This window comes from Drosophila busckii, chromosome 2L (genome assembly GCF_011750605.1).
Source record: "Drosophila busckii strain San Diego stock center, stock number 13000-0081.31 chromosome 2L, ASM1175060v1, whole genome shotgun sequence".
In the NCBI taxonomy this organism is placed as follows: Eukaryota; Metazoa; Arthropoda; class Insecta; order Diptera; family Drosophilidae; genus Drosophila; species Drosophila busckii.
The window spans coordinates 13866492-13882751 of NC_046604.1; the positions used below are offsets into that span (position 1 = coordinate 13866492).

Genomic DNA, 16260 nt, shown 5'->3' on the forward strand with positions numbered 1-16260 from the left:
TGCATAAATATTTCTGAGAAAAAAATATTTTTCTAATGATAAAAAAGCCCAACATTGACAATTAAAGTTGCTTGCAAATGTAAAATAAAAATAAAAAACAATATGCTACAAAATAATATTTTTGTTTTAAGCTTAAATTGTTAAAAAGCATATTTTTCAAATGTTATTCTTTTTTATTTATTAAGCACAATTTACAAAAATGTATGTAAATTAATTGTAAACATATTCGACTTGTGTTCGACTTAAAAAATAATGTTTCAACGATTCAACGCGAACGAAACAATTGTAAGCTGGCACAGCTAGCTTAAGTTTGTAATCAGAGTATGCTATGAAGCATCCTGCGACTGTTTGGACTTGGACAGCTCGGGATCCTCACGCTCCTCCTCCTCATCGATGATGCTAATGTCGCGTATGGAAGGACGATGGCTGCGACGCCAGCCCGTAAGCACCTGTGGCTGCTTCGTCTTGGTTAGCAGGCGTGTGCCCGTTACTGAGATTAGAATGGCACCCAAAGGCGCTGTGAACAGAATGCTAAAGATGCAAATGGTTTGCACAATCGTTGCCCATTTGCGCTCCTCAGTCGAAGCCTGCGGACCCAAGTGACGTAGCGCGACAGGACCCAAGGCGGCCTGCACTGTAGCCTTTGCCATCCAGGCCAAACCCACAAAGAACTTTTCCTTGGTGTTGAGACGATCGCCAAAGGCAATGCCGGCGGTAACAAAGATGCGTATGACGACGCCAGCAAAGATGCAGATCACGCCAGTCGAGATTAGGCTGTAGTCCAGTTCGAACAGTTTGATGGTGGCGCCCGTAATGCCAAAGAGTATGGGCTCAAAGATCATCCAGCAGATCTCGAAGCCTGTGGCCACTGGATTATCATCTATGGTCCAGCCGTCCTTGCACCAGAAGTAGTTGGAGATGAACGAGGAGAAGACCACGGCCAGTGGACCAGCGCCCTCATAGCCCAGTCTGTCACTGCCATAAATAGCCACCAGATTGCCTACAAAGAGGAGTAAGGTGCGCAATGGCACGACATAGGCATCGCCCTTCTCCGGAAAGATGCGCGCCAGCAGACCCCAGACGACGCCAAAGCCCAAGCCGCCTATAATGCAAACTGGCACTTGGGATATCAGAAACAGCTGCCCCTTATCCGAGAACATAATGGTGCTGATGATGCCGAAGACAGCCACCGAGATGGCATCATCCACGCCGGACACGGCCACCACCAGCGTGGGTATGCCCTTGGTTATGCCGTAGCCTTTGGTGCGCAAGCGAAACAGACAAGGCACCACCACAGCTGGCGCTATGGCCGCTATGATGGCGCCCATCAGACAGCCCCACATCCAAGGCAAGTCCAGCAAGTAATGCGACAAGGTAGCGATGACGCCAAATTCCGCAAACCAAGGCACAATGCCCAGCTTAAGAATCGTCTTGTACACCTTGGTGAATGCCTTGGGATCCATTTCGAGACCAGCTCGTGTCAGTATGACGGTGAGTGCAAATTTACGCAAATGCGCTGTGACCTTGCTGAAGTCGCCATCCAAGTCCACCCAGCCCACGTTCTGTAAGCGCCAAAGAATTTAATATTTAACTTTTTAAATGCATAAGTTGGCTGCGTTGACTTGACAGACTTCAGACGAGATGTTTATAAATAAATGAATAAACCTTGAACTTTACCTGAAACAGCAGCCCCACCAGCAGCATGCCAATGAGGCGTGGCAGCGTTGTCAAGGACATGAGGTAACCACCAAAGTTGGCTGCCACTGTAAGCACCACAAGGCCAAAGAGTTGCCCACCAGGAGCAGCTGTCTGTCCAATTATGACAAAGGCAACAATCCAAAGCAGCGCGCCTACAAAAAGGAATAATGCACACTCAACGTGGGAAGCTTCTAAGACCTGCAGGTGAGTCTTACCTATAGCTATAAGCGACACCAGTCGTGCCACAGCTCTAAACGTGGGACACAACGGATAGGGAAATATCTTTTGCCAATAGGGTGGCTCCCACGCTTCGTTCGGCTCCTCGCCGCGACACTTCAAGCAAAAATTATATATCCACGACTGTTCCACATAGTTGTTGCTCTCCTGCGAGCCTTGCAGCGCCGCCTGCAGTCCATTGTATTTGGCACTGAGCGCGTCCAGCGCACTCTGTCTGTAGTTCTCTGCGGAAAGTCATGAGGAGATTACTCAAGTCTTCGAGTGTACCACACAAATTAGCTCATCATTTAGCATGCGACTCTAATTGGGTGTTAAGTGTGGCAAAGCAACAACAAAAAGAATTTATATATATGTCATATGTCTTACTATCAAAAATTCTTTACGCATTGTTTATGCAATAAATTTAGTTAGTTGTTAATTAATAAAGCCAAGCTTTAATACAGCTAAATTTAATTGACAGCATTTGATTAAATTTGGTTTATAACCTAACGTTAGACATTTGGGCAATTAACAACTTGAGTCGTAGACTTGACTGCAGTGTAACCTTCAAGTGATCAAAAATAATTATTCAAATTTTATGTAACAATTCTTTTTATATATATTTATATTTTTAAAGTAGTGCCCGTATTTTATTTTTTTTTTTATTTATTCTTTGCTAAGTATTTATAAATTGTTTTCTCGTGCACCTTGTTTTCGTACCACTGTTCGCTATTTTAAGACGCTTGCCATAAATTTTGCAACACAGCAGTTACTATAATTAAAATGCACTTCGTTTTAAAACGTAGCCAACTTAAGTGATTTAACCAGAGGCACATAATTTAACTAAAAATTCAATATATTATTTTTTATAACGAACAACTATTTTTGTCAGTTTTAAATGATAATTGATTTAATAGCACAATATTAGAACAAATATATTTATGACACAATTTATCATTTTATTTACAACGCGCAATTTAATAGTACTTGTTAGCAGATTACGCATACGCCCTGTGTTCAACTCACCATAACTATGTGTTGAGACACGATCAGCGTCATTATCATGTGCTAAGGTATCCTTGAGTATGCTTCTCCTACGACCAATAGGTCCAATGTCAAGTGGGGGTAGTGAGCACTGTAAACAATTTTTGCAATTGCAATAAAAATGCAATAAATCACCAAAGCACTTGCACTAATAATGCCGTCATTTTATATATATTGTATATAAAGCTGCTAATTGCAGTTTATAGCGCGATGTCTAACCTGTGAGATTTTTCTCAGATTTGTTGCATGTTGTTCGTAGGCGGGATTATCGTAGCCGTTATTATTGACAGGCGCTTCGGAGATAATGCTAACGCGTCGCCTGGGCTGATTGTCAATCGGAATGTTAGTTCTGCCATTGGCATTGATGACTGACTGCTCCTCGCTGTGGCTGGTGGGCATATTTATGGGTATGACAGTGGCTCTGCCCACTGTGAGCTCATCCGCCTGGCTCGCCATCGATTTCTTTTTTTTTTTTTATGACAGGATTAGTATTTTTCCACTTTATATGCTTTATGATTGTAAATCGATTTATGGCTCTCACTGTTAAACCTCACACACTTACGCGTCCAATCAAAATTTATGACGCGATATGCGTTAAATTTTTTTTACAACTAGCTCGTTCGGCGTTTAACGTTCAAATAAATTTATCAAAGCTGTCGATGCTGCTGATCAACACGCTAGAAGCTTAGCTCTGTCACAAATCCCACAATAATATACGCCGATCGTATATGATGGTGTGCGTGTGTGTCTAACACCCATACACATGCACTTATATGTAAATTATTTTATAATAAAAATTAATTATTATCGAAAATTAAACTCAAAATGAGTTACGACTGCAATATACTCTTTAGACTTGGCTAATATAGAATTCATTCAATTCTAGAATTTAGAATATTTCACATAGAATATTGTATATACTTCATCAAAGCAAATACTATATTTTATTTTATAATTAAATGACAAATAATTAAAAATAGTTCATGATATACAAATAATTATGATTCTTGGTAGAACTACAATATTTCACTAAAGAAGAAATTACAAAATTAATCAGAAATTATTTTTTAGAATTTTACTTTGAATATTTTTAATTACTTAAAACTAGTTGAGTTCACTTTCTACATTTTTTTTTAATAATTCTTGGCAGAACTAGAACCTGTTACAAATAAAATTCAATTCAATTTTGTTCTTAGTTGTTCATATTTTTATTTATTAAATTTAATTGCAGCTAAACTTAGCTTTAATAAATTTCTTTGCATTTAAAATATAAATATTTGATATTAGTACAGTCTCGCTTAGTGGGCAACACCTTTCAATTAGCAATAATTAGCTTTAATAATTATCACGCGTGCACAGGTAAAAAGGCGTGGCTAGTAAGCCCATCACACACACACACACACACACACACACAGGCATATATGTGTATTGAAGTTTGTGTTTGAACCTTGTCAACAATTGTCGTCGGCCTGGCTTTGATCGAATTTTATACAGAAATTAATTTTGTGCGTGTCGTTTGTTTACCCCCAAATTATGACGCATTTTATCTAAACAAATTCACGTGAGTTTTGTCCACTTGCTCTCTCTCTCTCTCTCTCTCTCGCTCTATCATTGCTATAAATTTCGCTCTCACTCTAACCTTTTGGCTTTGTCGTTTAACGAGACTGAGTTGATTATTTAATGAATTTCATTATCATTATTAAACCAAACTTGCTGTCGCTGCTTGCTCAACACCAAAAAAATAAACAGTTAAATATTTTTTTGACTTTTTATGTTTTATTAATTTTTTTCCGTTTGTTTTGTTTTGTCTGGGCATCAAGTCATGCGCTTCAGTTAGTTTACATATATTATAAAAACAACAACAACAACATCAATAGCAAGCTGCTGTCGTTTGTGTGCACTTTTTTTTTTAAAGATAATTTTTTGCGCTGTGTCATTTGTATCGTTAATTTTACAATTTAATTATTTGTACTTCACTTTGGGGTCAGAGACAAAGAGAGAGGGAGAGAGCGATAGATAGAGAGAGATAATGCTACAAATTGATTACGATTCGAATTTGTTTCTGTGCATATTTCTGTATTGTCATTCAATGTGATTATATTTTTATATGCTCCAAAGCACTTGTATGGAATTAAAATTCTTTTTATTAAAATGCACAATTTTTTGCTGGTTAATACCAATTGATGCTATTGTGGAATTTTTTTCGTTTCGATGCGCTTATTAAGTAGCAGATATTTGTATCAAATTAACTACTTAACATTTTTGATATCAATTATATGCTAATTTGAATATATAAATTTTCCAATTACTAAGTACAAATATTTTAAATAGTTAACATTGCTTGCTATAGCATCAATTTAAGTTTAGGAATTTTTTAATTTACAATCATTATTTTTAAATAATTACAGAAAAAAAAAACTATTAAAAAGTTTAAAGAGCTTGCACAAATTATAATTGTTAAATTTGCTTACTATTTTATTATAAAAAAATATATTTTTATATTTATTTTTTACACTTTTAAAGTTCTATAATATTAACTTATTTAAACCTTTTCTTCAAATAAAAATATTCACTGAAAACAAAATGAATAAAATTAATATAAAATGTTGCTGAATAATATTCAAAATAATAATTTGTATTTCTCTTAAACTTTTATTATTTGGAAAGGCACTACTAAACTATAATACAATATATAGTATAAATATAATCAACATAAGATCGCACAAGCCAACAACTAAACTGTAGACAATGTTAAGGGGGGGAGAGCGTTAATTATTTATTAGCGCTAAACGCCAGCGCAGGTAAATGCGCATTGCTTTGTGTATTATCTAATGTTTCCTTATCCGCAGGCACCTCGGGATCCTCGCGCTCCTCCTCCTCATCGATGATGCTAATGTCGCGTATGGAAGGACGATGACTGCGGCGCCAGCCAGTCAGAATCTGTGGCTGCTTCGTCTTGGTTAACATGCGTGGACCAGCCAGAGATATTAGAATGGCACCCAAGGGAGCAGTGCAGACAATGCTAAGCACACAGACAGTTTGCACTGTTTGCGCCCACTTGCGTTCATCCTCGGAGGCATCATCGCCGAGATGTTTGGCAGCCACTGGACCCAGCGCAGCTTGCACTGTAGCCTTGGACATCCAGGCCAGGCCCACAAAGAACTTCTCCTTGGTGTTGAGCCGATCGCCAAAGGCAATGCCGGCGGTTATTAAGATGCGTATGATGACGCCAGCAAAGATGCTGGCCACACCAAAGGAAACGGTGTGCGAGTCCAGCTCATTGATTTTGATGGTGGAGCCCGTAAGGCCAAAGAGTATGGGCTCAAAGATCATCCAGAAGATTTCAAACGCAGTGCTCACTGGATTCTCATCCACCTCCCAGCCATCCTTGCACCAGAACAAATTGGAAATGAAGGAGGAAAACACAACGCCCAGTGGACCGGCGCCTTCAAAGCCCAGCTCCTCACTGCCATAGATGGCCACCAGATTGCCAGTGAAGAGCATCAAAGTGCGCAAGGGCACGACATAGGCATCGCCCTTCTCGGGAAAGATGCGTGCCAACGAGCCCCAGACAACGCCAAACGCCAGTCCGCCCAATATGCAAACGGGCGCTTGAGCAATCTGAAAGGCCAAACCCTTGTCCGAGAACATAATGGTGCTAATGATGCCAAAGATGGCAACAGACAGCGCATCGTCCACGCCGGCAACCGCCACCACCAGCGTGGGTATGCCCTTGGTGACGCCATAGCCTTTGCTGCGCAGTCTGAACAGACAGGGCACCACCACAGCTGGTGAAATGGCTGCAATTATAGCGCCAAGTAGAAAGGACCAAATCCAAGGCAAACTAAGCAGAAAGTGCGACATGATGGCCATGGCCGATGCCTCCACAATCCACGGCACTATGCCCAGCTTCAGTATAGTCTTGTACACCTTCTTGAAAGCCTCGGGCTCCATTTCGAGACCAGCTCGTGTCAATATGATGGTCAAAGCAAATTTACGCAAATGCGCAGTGACTTTGGCAAAATCTCCATCGAGATCCACCCAGCCTACATTCTGGGAATAAATATATGGGGTGAGTGTATGTTTTATTAATTATTGTAAGACTTACCTGAAATAAAATGCCAACCATTAGCATGCCAATGAGGCGTGGCAGCGTGGTCAAGCTCATTAGATAGCCACCAAAATTGGCTGCCACTGTTAGCACCACCAGACTGAACAGCTGCCCACCCGGAGCAGCTGCGTGTCCAATTATAACATAGGCCACAATCCATATAAGCACGCCTGTTAAGTGTGTTAAAATATTATTTATATTATTTATGTAATGCCCAACACACTTGCCTATTGTGATAAGTGTTAGTAAACGCGAAAAAGTTCTGAATGTGGGGCAGAGCGGATAGGGGAATATCTTTTGCCAGAAGGATGGCTCCCAAGCTTCGCTAGGCTCATCGCCACGACACTTTAGGCACAGATTGTAGACCCAAGACTGTTCCACATAGTTGGTGCCGGCGCTGTCATGTGAACTCGCATTCGGCTGCTGGTGTCCAGAATATTTGCCATTGATTGCCTCCAGCGTTGTGTTGTGTCTGTAATTTTCTGCTCAAACAGCAAAAAGATAAGAGTGAGAAAATTATGGACGATTGATTGATAAATTGATAAATTTATTTCCGCTAAAATTCCAATGTGATTTTTTGCACATTTTGAACTAAACTGCTCCACTGTAGCTTGCAGCTACGGGGCTGTCTTGTTAATTGATAATGTTAACGGTAGCAGTTTAACTAATTAGAATGACAGGTGATCAAACTGTTATCTAGATTTTATATTTGCGCTAGGTCAACAGCAGCAACAATAACAAGTTTGCTTGCACTTGGTTAATGCGCGTATATTACGCATACGCATAGTTAGCTCAAGTAGTGCTTACTTAATGTGACTTAAATTGATTGATATTACGCATACGCGCATTTAGCTCAAGTAGTGCTTAATGTGACGTCAGCGTTAACCCAAAATAGTAACTTACCAAAGCTGTGCGTGGAGCCGCGATCACTTTCGTTGTCAATATAACAGGAAGTGTCCTTCAATATGCTACGTCGGCGTGCAGGACCAATTTCGCTATGCGAATGCGTAGAAGTCTAGTAAATTTTTATGAAAGCATTATCAGCTGGCGTTAATCAGCTCTAGGCGGCGATAGCTTAGCTCATAAATAAACAGACATATGCTAGATTTATGAGCTGCACTTAACGCCCCACACACACTCACCTGTGATATTTTGCGTCTGGGATTTTGCTCAAAGGCAGGATTATCGTAGCCACCGCCAACATTCAGATTGCCAGTGGCGCCACCGCTGGGCCCATCGGCTATAATGCTCACGCGACGCTTCGGCTGAGTCTCTATGACGGCACTGCGACCATTTGGCATGGGCGCATGTTGCACTTGCTCTTCGCTTGCAGCAGGCTCCCCATTGGCCGTCATTGTAGTTTGTTTTCGTTGCTTGCTCGTTTGCGTAGGTTTTATCTGGATTAGCTACTGCAATTGCACATGTTATACAGATTTATGGGTTTGATAAGTCGGCTTAGCACTTGATATAAGCTATTGTCAGACCACAACAGACCCCAGTGTATTATAAATTGCTTCGTTTATATTTTTTACAACTAGCGCGTTCAACGTTTAGCGTTGAAATAAATTCATTATCATTGCATGCTATTCAGATCACCCGCTCGCTATATGCAGCGCTTATTGATGTTCATGTGTGTGTGTGTGTGTGTGTGTGTGAAAACCACACAAACTTGTGAATGGGCTAAAGATTAAGCTAAATATTTGGCTACGTAACATAAATCAATAAATTATATGTAACAATGCAAATCAATAATATTAACAATTAGCTGTTACTTTTTTCAATATTAAATATGTATGTTAAATTTGTTGTGCATAATTTGCGCATTTGCAAAATATTTTTAAAATGTAAGCGCAAGCTTTTTCTTGCAGTGCATACTTTTCACACAGTCGACACGCTAGTTATCCAATTTAGAAATTAGAATAAAATCAAAAGCTTCTCTCCCAACTCTCGGCTAACATTCGTGACTCAGCCTCACGATTATTTCGGTTTTGTAACTATTTGTCAACAAAAATTAAATTGTGCACTTTTGCCAATAAAAACGATTTATGATCATTTGTTACGATCTCTCTCTCTCTAAATTCGACAAGTGCGCCATATAAACTGCCATTCAATACACACAGTGGTTTTTATTATAAATTGCCCGTGACTGTAGCTCGATATTTTTTATGGTTTTATTTGCATGCAGATTAAGTTTGCTAAATATAGCAGTCCAAAGTGGAGCAATCAACTTATCAAGCTTGTCTGCATAATTGATTAAACACGTATGCGATTCTTTCAATTGTCACCTCTAATTAACGCCATATCAATGCCTCGATGTTCATTGTAACAAGCACTTAATTCGCATAACAATTGATTTCATCAATATTTGTGCCAGAGTTTGTGAGTTCAAAAAGCAAACGCGCTAGGTCAACATATCAACAGGTAATCGAAGAAGTTGCTTTGCTTAGCCATAATTCATTAATGTGCTTACAATAAATTTTAATTTGCTGCTTGATTTAACTAACTAGCACTTAAGGCTTTAGTGCAATTTTTTAGCAGAAGCTTTAATAAGCCCAAAATATTTAACATTTTAATTCGCTTTCAAAAATAAAAAAAAAATAAAAAAATTTATAGCTTTGCTATAACATTGCGATACACTTTTGATCTTGGCTTTTACCTTTTGCCCCACTGTGCTAGCTCTATTTAACTAACTAGCACTTAAAGCCTTAGTGTGGTTTTTTAGCTGAAGCTTTTCAAGTCTGTTACAAATTATTTAGTACTTTAAATCGCTATCAAAATTTGTTTTTATAGCTTTGCTATAACATTTTGATACACTTTGGTGCTTGGCTTGTTCTATTTACCTGGCGCATATCTTTTGCCCCACTGTGCCAGGCGGCTTTTGGCTCTAATTGACGATTGTCTGACATACTATTGGCAAGTGCCGTTTACAAACATTTCTGCTTTGGCCATCACGTGCTCGGATTGTCGATTGGTGTGTGGGGAACAAAGCGTATTAATTAGCATGCCGGTGTCATTTGTTAAAAAGCAAAAAAAACAACAACAAAATGTGTTCAGCGTTTTATAATAATACTTATTTTGATATTAAACAACTTGTTGACACCTCACACACAGACAAAAAGTAGAGCGCAAAAAAAAACATTGAATATATTTTATTTGTTTGTTTGATTTTATTTTGCCAATTTATATAAGCGCTTTGGCTAATTTGCTTGGCTTAAATCAGCAGCGCTTCTATAAATCGCGCCAGTTGACTGCCGTAGCCTGACCTTGCCGTAGGTGGCATACCACACCACAACGAAGCGTAAAAAATATATATATTTATATTTTTTCTATATAAAAAACGCAGCGCATTGCCAAACGAAACAAAAAATCAGTTTACGTGACATGTTTGCCAAATGGCCAAAACATTCACATTCACATTCACTTGACTGTGGCCCATAAGCAAATTTGCAAAGCTTACTTAGCGACGGGTCAACTGCTCGACGCTTGTCGTAAGCGACTCTCAAAGGTGTCAGACTAACAGTTATTTATTTTTGCATTAAACGCACCCTTTTGAGTTAAAGATTAAAAGCTTTTAAATTGAGCTGTTAGTGAAAATTGGCAGCATCGATTTTGTTTAAAATTTAAAGAGAAATGTTGCTACTAAATAAATTAGTTTCATTCATTTTTTAAGTATTTAATTCCATTTATTTTTTTTTGCATTTTCCAACTAAATCAATCATTTAGCATTCGCTTGATGCGTTTCTTATAAATTATGGCATTAATCTAATCGCAGCTGAGAGTTATGCACACTGTCTAGCAAATACTTGGCTAATCGTTATTGATAAAAATAAAAACTACTTCAAAGGTAATAGAAAAAAAGAGATTCGTGTCAATAACGATAAGTCTCACGCTTAACACTTCAAAAGCAAAAGCAAAGTTCTGTTTTTTTTTTGAAAAAGAGTTCACACTTTGTTTGTAACTTCGTTTGGAATCTTAATTGATCGATATATGGTGAGTTTATTGACTTGTTTATGATTGGAGTACTTGACGTCAGTCAGCGTTACGAACTCACTCGCTCTTCTTCAATTGAAGAACGCTATGCAGATCAATAAACAATTGAGTTGCTAAATATATAGCTGGAAATTTTTTCTTGTCGCGCGCGTCATAAATTTATCACAAATCGTATATTGACTATAATTTATAACAAATATAAATGCGGTTCAATGATGAATAGGCGCCTAGGCTAGGGGCTAGATAAGGCTTAAGTAGGCGAAAAAAGATTTATGTATGCAGCCAAACAAAATCCGCAATGCAACGAAGCAAACTAACGAAAGAACGAACGAGCGTATAAACGAAGCAACGGTAAAGTACGATCATGCCTCGGTTTGGTATTCTTATCGCTTAATTGGCTTGTATTGCACTTCGCTTATGTTTTTAGTTTTTTATTGCTCCACTGTACAGTTGAATTGTGATTGATCTTGTGGCCACTTGAATATCAATCAGCCCTGACTGTGTTTTTTATTTGCTTTATATGGTTAAACCCCAATTTATACAGATCATAAACTACTGCTGCTTGATCAATCTATGGCAACACTTTCCGGTTCGTATGAATCAAACGCTTATCGTAGCTACCCACAAAGAATTAATAACAATAATCAATTGGAGCTGTTCTATATAGCTAAAGGCTTATCTTTATGTTTTCTGATTTATTTGTGTTTTGTCTAAATCTAAGCGTGTTTGATCTTCGGCTTGTTGACAACACTAATTGCAGTTTATATGCGATGTTTTCATAGCAGATACGATTTTTTAATTATTTATTATCAATGGCCTGTTGCTTATGTTTGTGACACCATCAGCATGAGAACGGCCCGAAAATTCCACAAGTGTCTCTAAAGTCTAGACAGCGGAACAGGTAACGCCTATTTGGGGCGCAGTCTGGCAACAGATAGTCAGTTATCATAATTTTGGGGTAGGCATAAAATTAACTATAAACAAATTATTGTATTGACGATTTATTTCACGTGACATGGCTATAAACAAAGGCTAGATAAAAGATAACTAATTATATTATCTGATTTTATTTTATTTGTTTTTAATTGTAAACTCATAATATTAATATGCCATTTACTATTTTAAATATTTTTGTAAAAACCTAATGTTAGTTGGAATATTTTAGAGTTTATTTACTTTTTATTAATTGATAACTCATAACAATTTCCATTTTAACTGCTTGAAAATATTATATAAATTACTTTAGTTAGTTTTCAATGAAGTTAACTTTATCAAAGCTTTATTTACTCTTTCGTTCTTAACAAGTAGCTACAATTATAACTATGTCAAGTTCAATGCACAACACTTGAATATGATAACATATAAATAATATTGACTTAAAGAACACTCTCAACTTATTTAAATAAAATATATAAACACAGCACATAAATCGCAAGCTCAAAGTCATTGAACTGCTATTATAAGTAATTACTTGGCATTAAATTTCAAATTTTATTTAGAATTTTTAATGGCACGTTTTAATTACGTTTGGCACATTGTAAATTATTTGCGTGAAATTTGCATTAAATATATAAAGCATGCAATTTGCATTAAAAAATGCATACGCAGCAATTATAGCAAAAATTCGAAAGAAACAACTACATTGTAGTTGAAACAGGAAATTAAAAGATTTCACTGCTGTTTTAATTTAATACCTTGTCTAGTTGCTCACACGCACTCGTTGAACTTTTACTTTTCTTTTCTTTTTTTGTGTTAAAAAACGCACAGTGCGAGCGACAATACGAACTGTTAACGATCCATTGGCTCCCGACCGAGGCTTCACTTTTAATAAGACTAAATCGCAGCAAATGCTTGTTAGCTCTTTATAAAGTAAACACATACAGTGGAGACAACGAGTGTTGTGCATAACGAGTGCGCGTCACTCGCTGTGATTGCTCGCTCACTCTCTCGCTCTCGCTCTCTTGTTCATGCAATGAAAAGTGATCGCTAATAAACGACACTTGTGTGGATTATAAATCAATTCTGTAACGCTTAAATGTAAGTTGATAACAATTTGTAATTAATGCCTTAAAGCGTGTGTAAATATTAACTGTAAACATTACTTAGCGTCTTATTAATATTCAAGCCTATTCAACATTTGTCTATACACAAAAGTATGCAATAAAACTTGATTGATGGCTTGATTTGTTTGTTCGGCTTAACTTAATTAGTTTATGTTTGCTCCACCATAATGTTACTCAACCCCTTTTCAAGCTGTCAAAAACAATAACAAAACAAAATGAAAGTCAGCGAAAATTGACTTGCAATAATTTGTTAATTAATTCTTTACTTTTGAGCTATCTTTGTGCTTAATAACTTAAAGTTAACTTGTTTTGAATATCATTTAAATGCTTAACGCATATTATTATTTTTGGCAGCAGCTCGTAGTGCTTAAATTTTAATAGATCTATGCAATTCTATATACTTTCAACTATATATCTTATCTATGCAGCGGCTAGATAAAAGTAAATCACAACACAGTCTGCTGCCAATTAGTCTGGAAAGTCCAAGCTATAAATACTTAAGCTGTATTTTTGACAGTATAATTTATCAGCTATCCATAGCACACTCCCACTTTGATTTGGGCGTATGTAAATAAATAAGTTTTTATTGAATTATTTAGGCATTAAAAGGCCACGACTCATTTGACAGCAGTGAATTAAATTCTTGCTGCACAAACAAATTTAAATCTACAGCTGTTATGACAAATTAAACACAAAGGCATGAAAACCAATTATGCAAAAGCATATTTATTCTAATTTTAGGAACAAGTCATTGTCAAAAATATGCACAATTTATGCTAAATTTGTGCTTTTGTTTATTAATCATTTGCAGCAGCTTATATGGTAATGAAATGTGCGCTTAGCTACTGACAGCGAACGAGTTTGCTTGCAAAAATATATTTGAAATATATTTGTGCAAAATGCCAGTTAAAGTCGTGTATAATGTTGGCTTGGTAGCGTTATTTAATTAAAAGCGATTCCTCTAATCATCATCAAAGTAAAAGCCAAAAACACAAAATCGAAAACTAAAGTCTAAATGCAAGGGGAGGGAGAGAAGCGTAAGCGCAATGGCAACAGTGGGTTAACATTTACCATAAATTAACTTTGACAGAATTAGAAACACACACACACACACACACACAGTGCTGAGGAAGTGAGAAAGGAGTGGGGGGGGAGGTCGTTGCTTTGCGCACATCAAAACCCAAATCACGAAGCGTAGTGAATGGCAAAGGAGCAATTTCAATTAAAGCTAATTACAACCAATATCGACTGCCAACAATGCGAGGCGACAAAATGCGACAGACAACAAGCAATGAATGGGAACAGTGATGTCAATGCGGACAGCGATTTGCCCAGAAGTCCGTTGGTCTAGTAAGCATTGCAAATAGTTGAAGAGCAGCAAATGAAAAGCAAAAAAAAACACGCTTTGGGGCAAGCTATGGTATCAAAGGCGTAAGCTTATACTATCTCACACTAGACAGAGAGCGAGTGAGTGTGTGTGAGCGAGAGCGAACGAGTTGGGCTAGCGTAAAGTGTAAAAATGCGCTCGGGGGGCTTAAGTAAATGTACGCGTTGACGGGCGGGCAACAGTGATGCTTACCTCACCTCACTCACACACACACGAACACACCATAGCAGTGGATTTTTGTGGTGAGGTGGGGTGAGTTCTTCGTTGCTGCTGCTGCTGCTGTGGGGGGAATGCAAGTGGCGTTGACGCTTGCCATGGCATAATTAAAGCAAATTTGCACTTCAGACAGTCAACCGTGGAAAAAACAACGCAACAACGCTGGCGACCCACAACAAGCAACCCACACACACACACGCACACACACAGACACACAACCCAACACACTTACAGCCCACAATTCATAGCGCCCAACGTCAACAAAAGAGAATCATGCCAAACAACGCCAGTCAGCCAGGAAAGTATGCAAAAAATACAAAATACACACACACACACACGCGCGCATGTATTGTATGCATATGTATGTGAGCATAATGTGGAGCATTACCCACAATGGCGAGTGAGTAGCATAGTTGCGCCCAGGGGCGGACTTCAAAGCCAAGGTGTTGTTGTAGCCAAATAAATAAATACACACAGTGTATATATTTTTATTTTTATACATGCATATATGTTTGTAATTGCAAAAACGACGTTTTGTTTGCTATAAAAATATTATGCAGCATGCATGTTTTATTTACTTAAACTGAAACTGAAGCTGTGCGCTGTATTTTTTAACTTTAGCTGCCAGACTCAACAATTATCATAGCTTAATTTAATTATAGCTATAATTTTTTTTTTAATATACACTAGCGCGCATATTTTATTAAATTAATATACAATTTTTTCAAGCATTTTTTATAAATAATTGAGCTTATTTTTTGGCAAGCTGCCTAATCTTTTGGCTGATTATGCAATTCGATATTTTAAATTTGCATATCAAGTTATCATATGAACTCTTCATATTCTTGCGCTGTCTTGAATATTAAACTGCATTAGCCAAAGTGATTTTGCGCGAAAACTTTATGCACATCGAATAGAATTTGTAATGAGCGCGAGAGCAGCTTAATTATTTAGTTTGCTTATTCTAATTAGAGTTTTAACTCCTTAGTTGGCCAAAACTCAATTTACGGTATTTACATAGTTTCATCAATGCTATTAAGGCTCAAAGGCGCCAAAAATAAGCCGCTCAAAATGCTCCTAAATGCTCGCGGGCCTGGGAAACGAGAGAGCAAGAGAGAGAGAGAGCGAGCGAGCGAACAAATACGAAGAACAGTTATAGCTAAAAGTGGATGCTGGATGAGCGCAACAAGGATTTGAAATGCCAGCACAGCAACAGCGATAGCAACAACAACAACAACAATGAAACTGAGCTTGCGCCAAAATTTATATGAAACTTCTCTCACAACTAAGTTGCTAAGAATGAACTCACGCAAGGACACGCGCATTGAATGAACAAAATGAAATAGCAAAAGCAATAGAAGAAGCAGCAGTAGCAACTGATTTAAATTTGCGTGTTTAAAGAGCGTTTCAAGTTGAAATTGAACTGTAAATTGAAACAAGAAGCAGCAGCAGCAGCAGCAGCTCAGAGCCGAGAGAGAGCGAGAGCAACGAGATACGAACGAGCGCAGCATTGTCATTTATGCTGTTGTTCTCAG

At 37.8% G+C, this 16260-nt stretch overlaps 2 protein-coding genes across 2 annotated transcripts; both read right to left on the reverse strand.

Moving 5' to 3' along the window:
• Positions 1 to 241: 241 nt before the first annotated feature.
• LOC108601021 (sodium/hydrogen exchanger 9B2) lies at positions 242 to 3629 on the reverse strand. Its single transcript, XM_017988899.1, has 5 exons — positions 3178 to 3629; positions 2941 to 3049; positions 1914 to 2159; positions 1678 to 1850; positions 242 to 1562 (listed from the first exon to the last, which is right to left on the reverse strand). Exons 1-5 carry the CDS (start codon positions 3412 to 3414, stop codon positions 327 to 329), a joined length of 2001 nt encoding a protein of 666 aa, XP_017844388.1. The 5' UTR covers positions 3415 to 3629; the 3' UTR covers positions 242 to 326.
• A 1975-nt stretch (positions 3630 to 5604) lies between these two features.
• Positions 5605 to 12830, reverse strand: LOC108594471 (sodium/hydrogen exchanger 9B2). Its single transcript, XM_017979653.2, has 6 exons — positions 12754 to 12830; positions 8212 to 8478; positions 7973 to 8084; positions 7297 to 7551; positions 7067 to 7239; positions 5605 to 7011 (listed from the first exon to the last, which is right to left on the reverse strand). The coding sequence occupies exons 2-6, from the start codon at positions 8422 to 8424 to the stop codon at positions 5731 to 5733; spliced, it is 2034 nt and encodes a 677-aa protein (XP_017835142.1). The 5' UTR covers positions 8425 to 8478; positions 12754 to 12830; the 3' UTR covers positions 5605 to 5730.
• Between the last annotated feature and the right edge of the window lie 3430 nt (positions 12831 to 16260).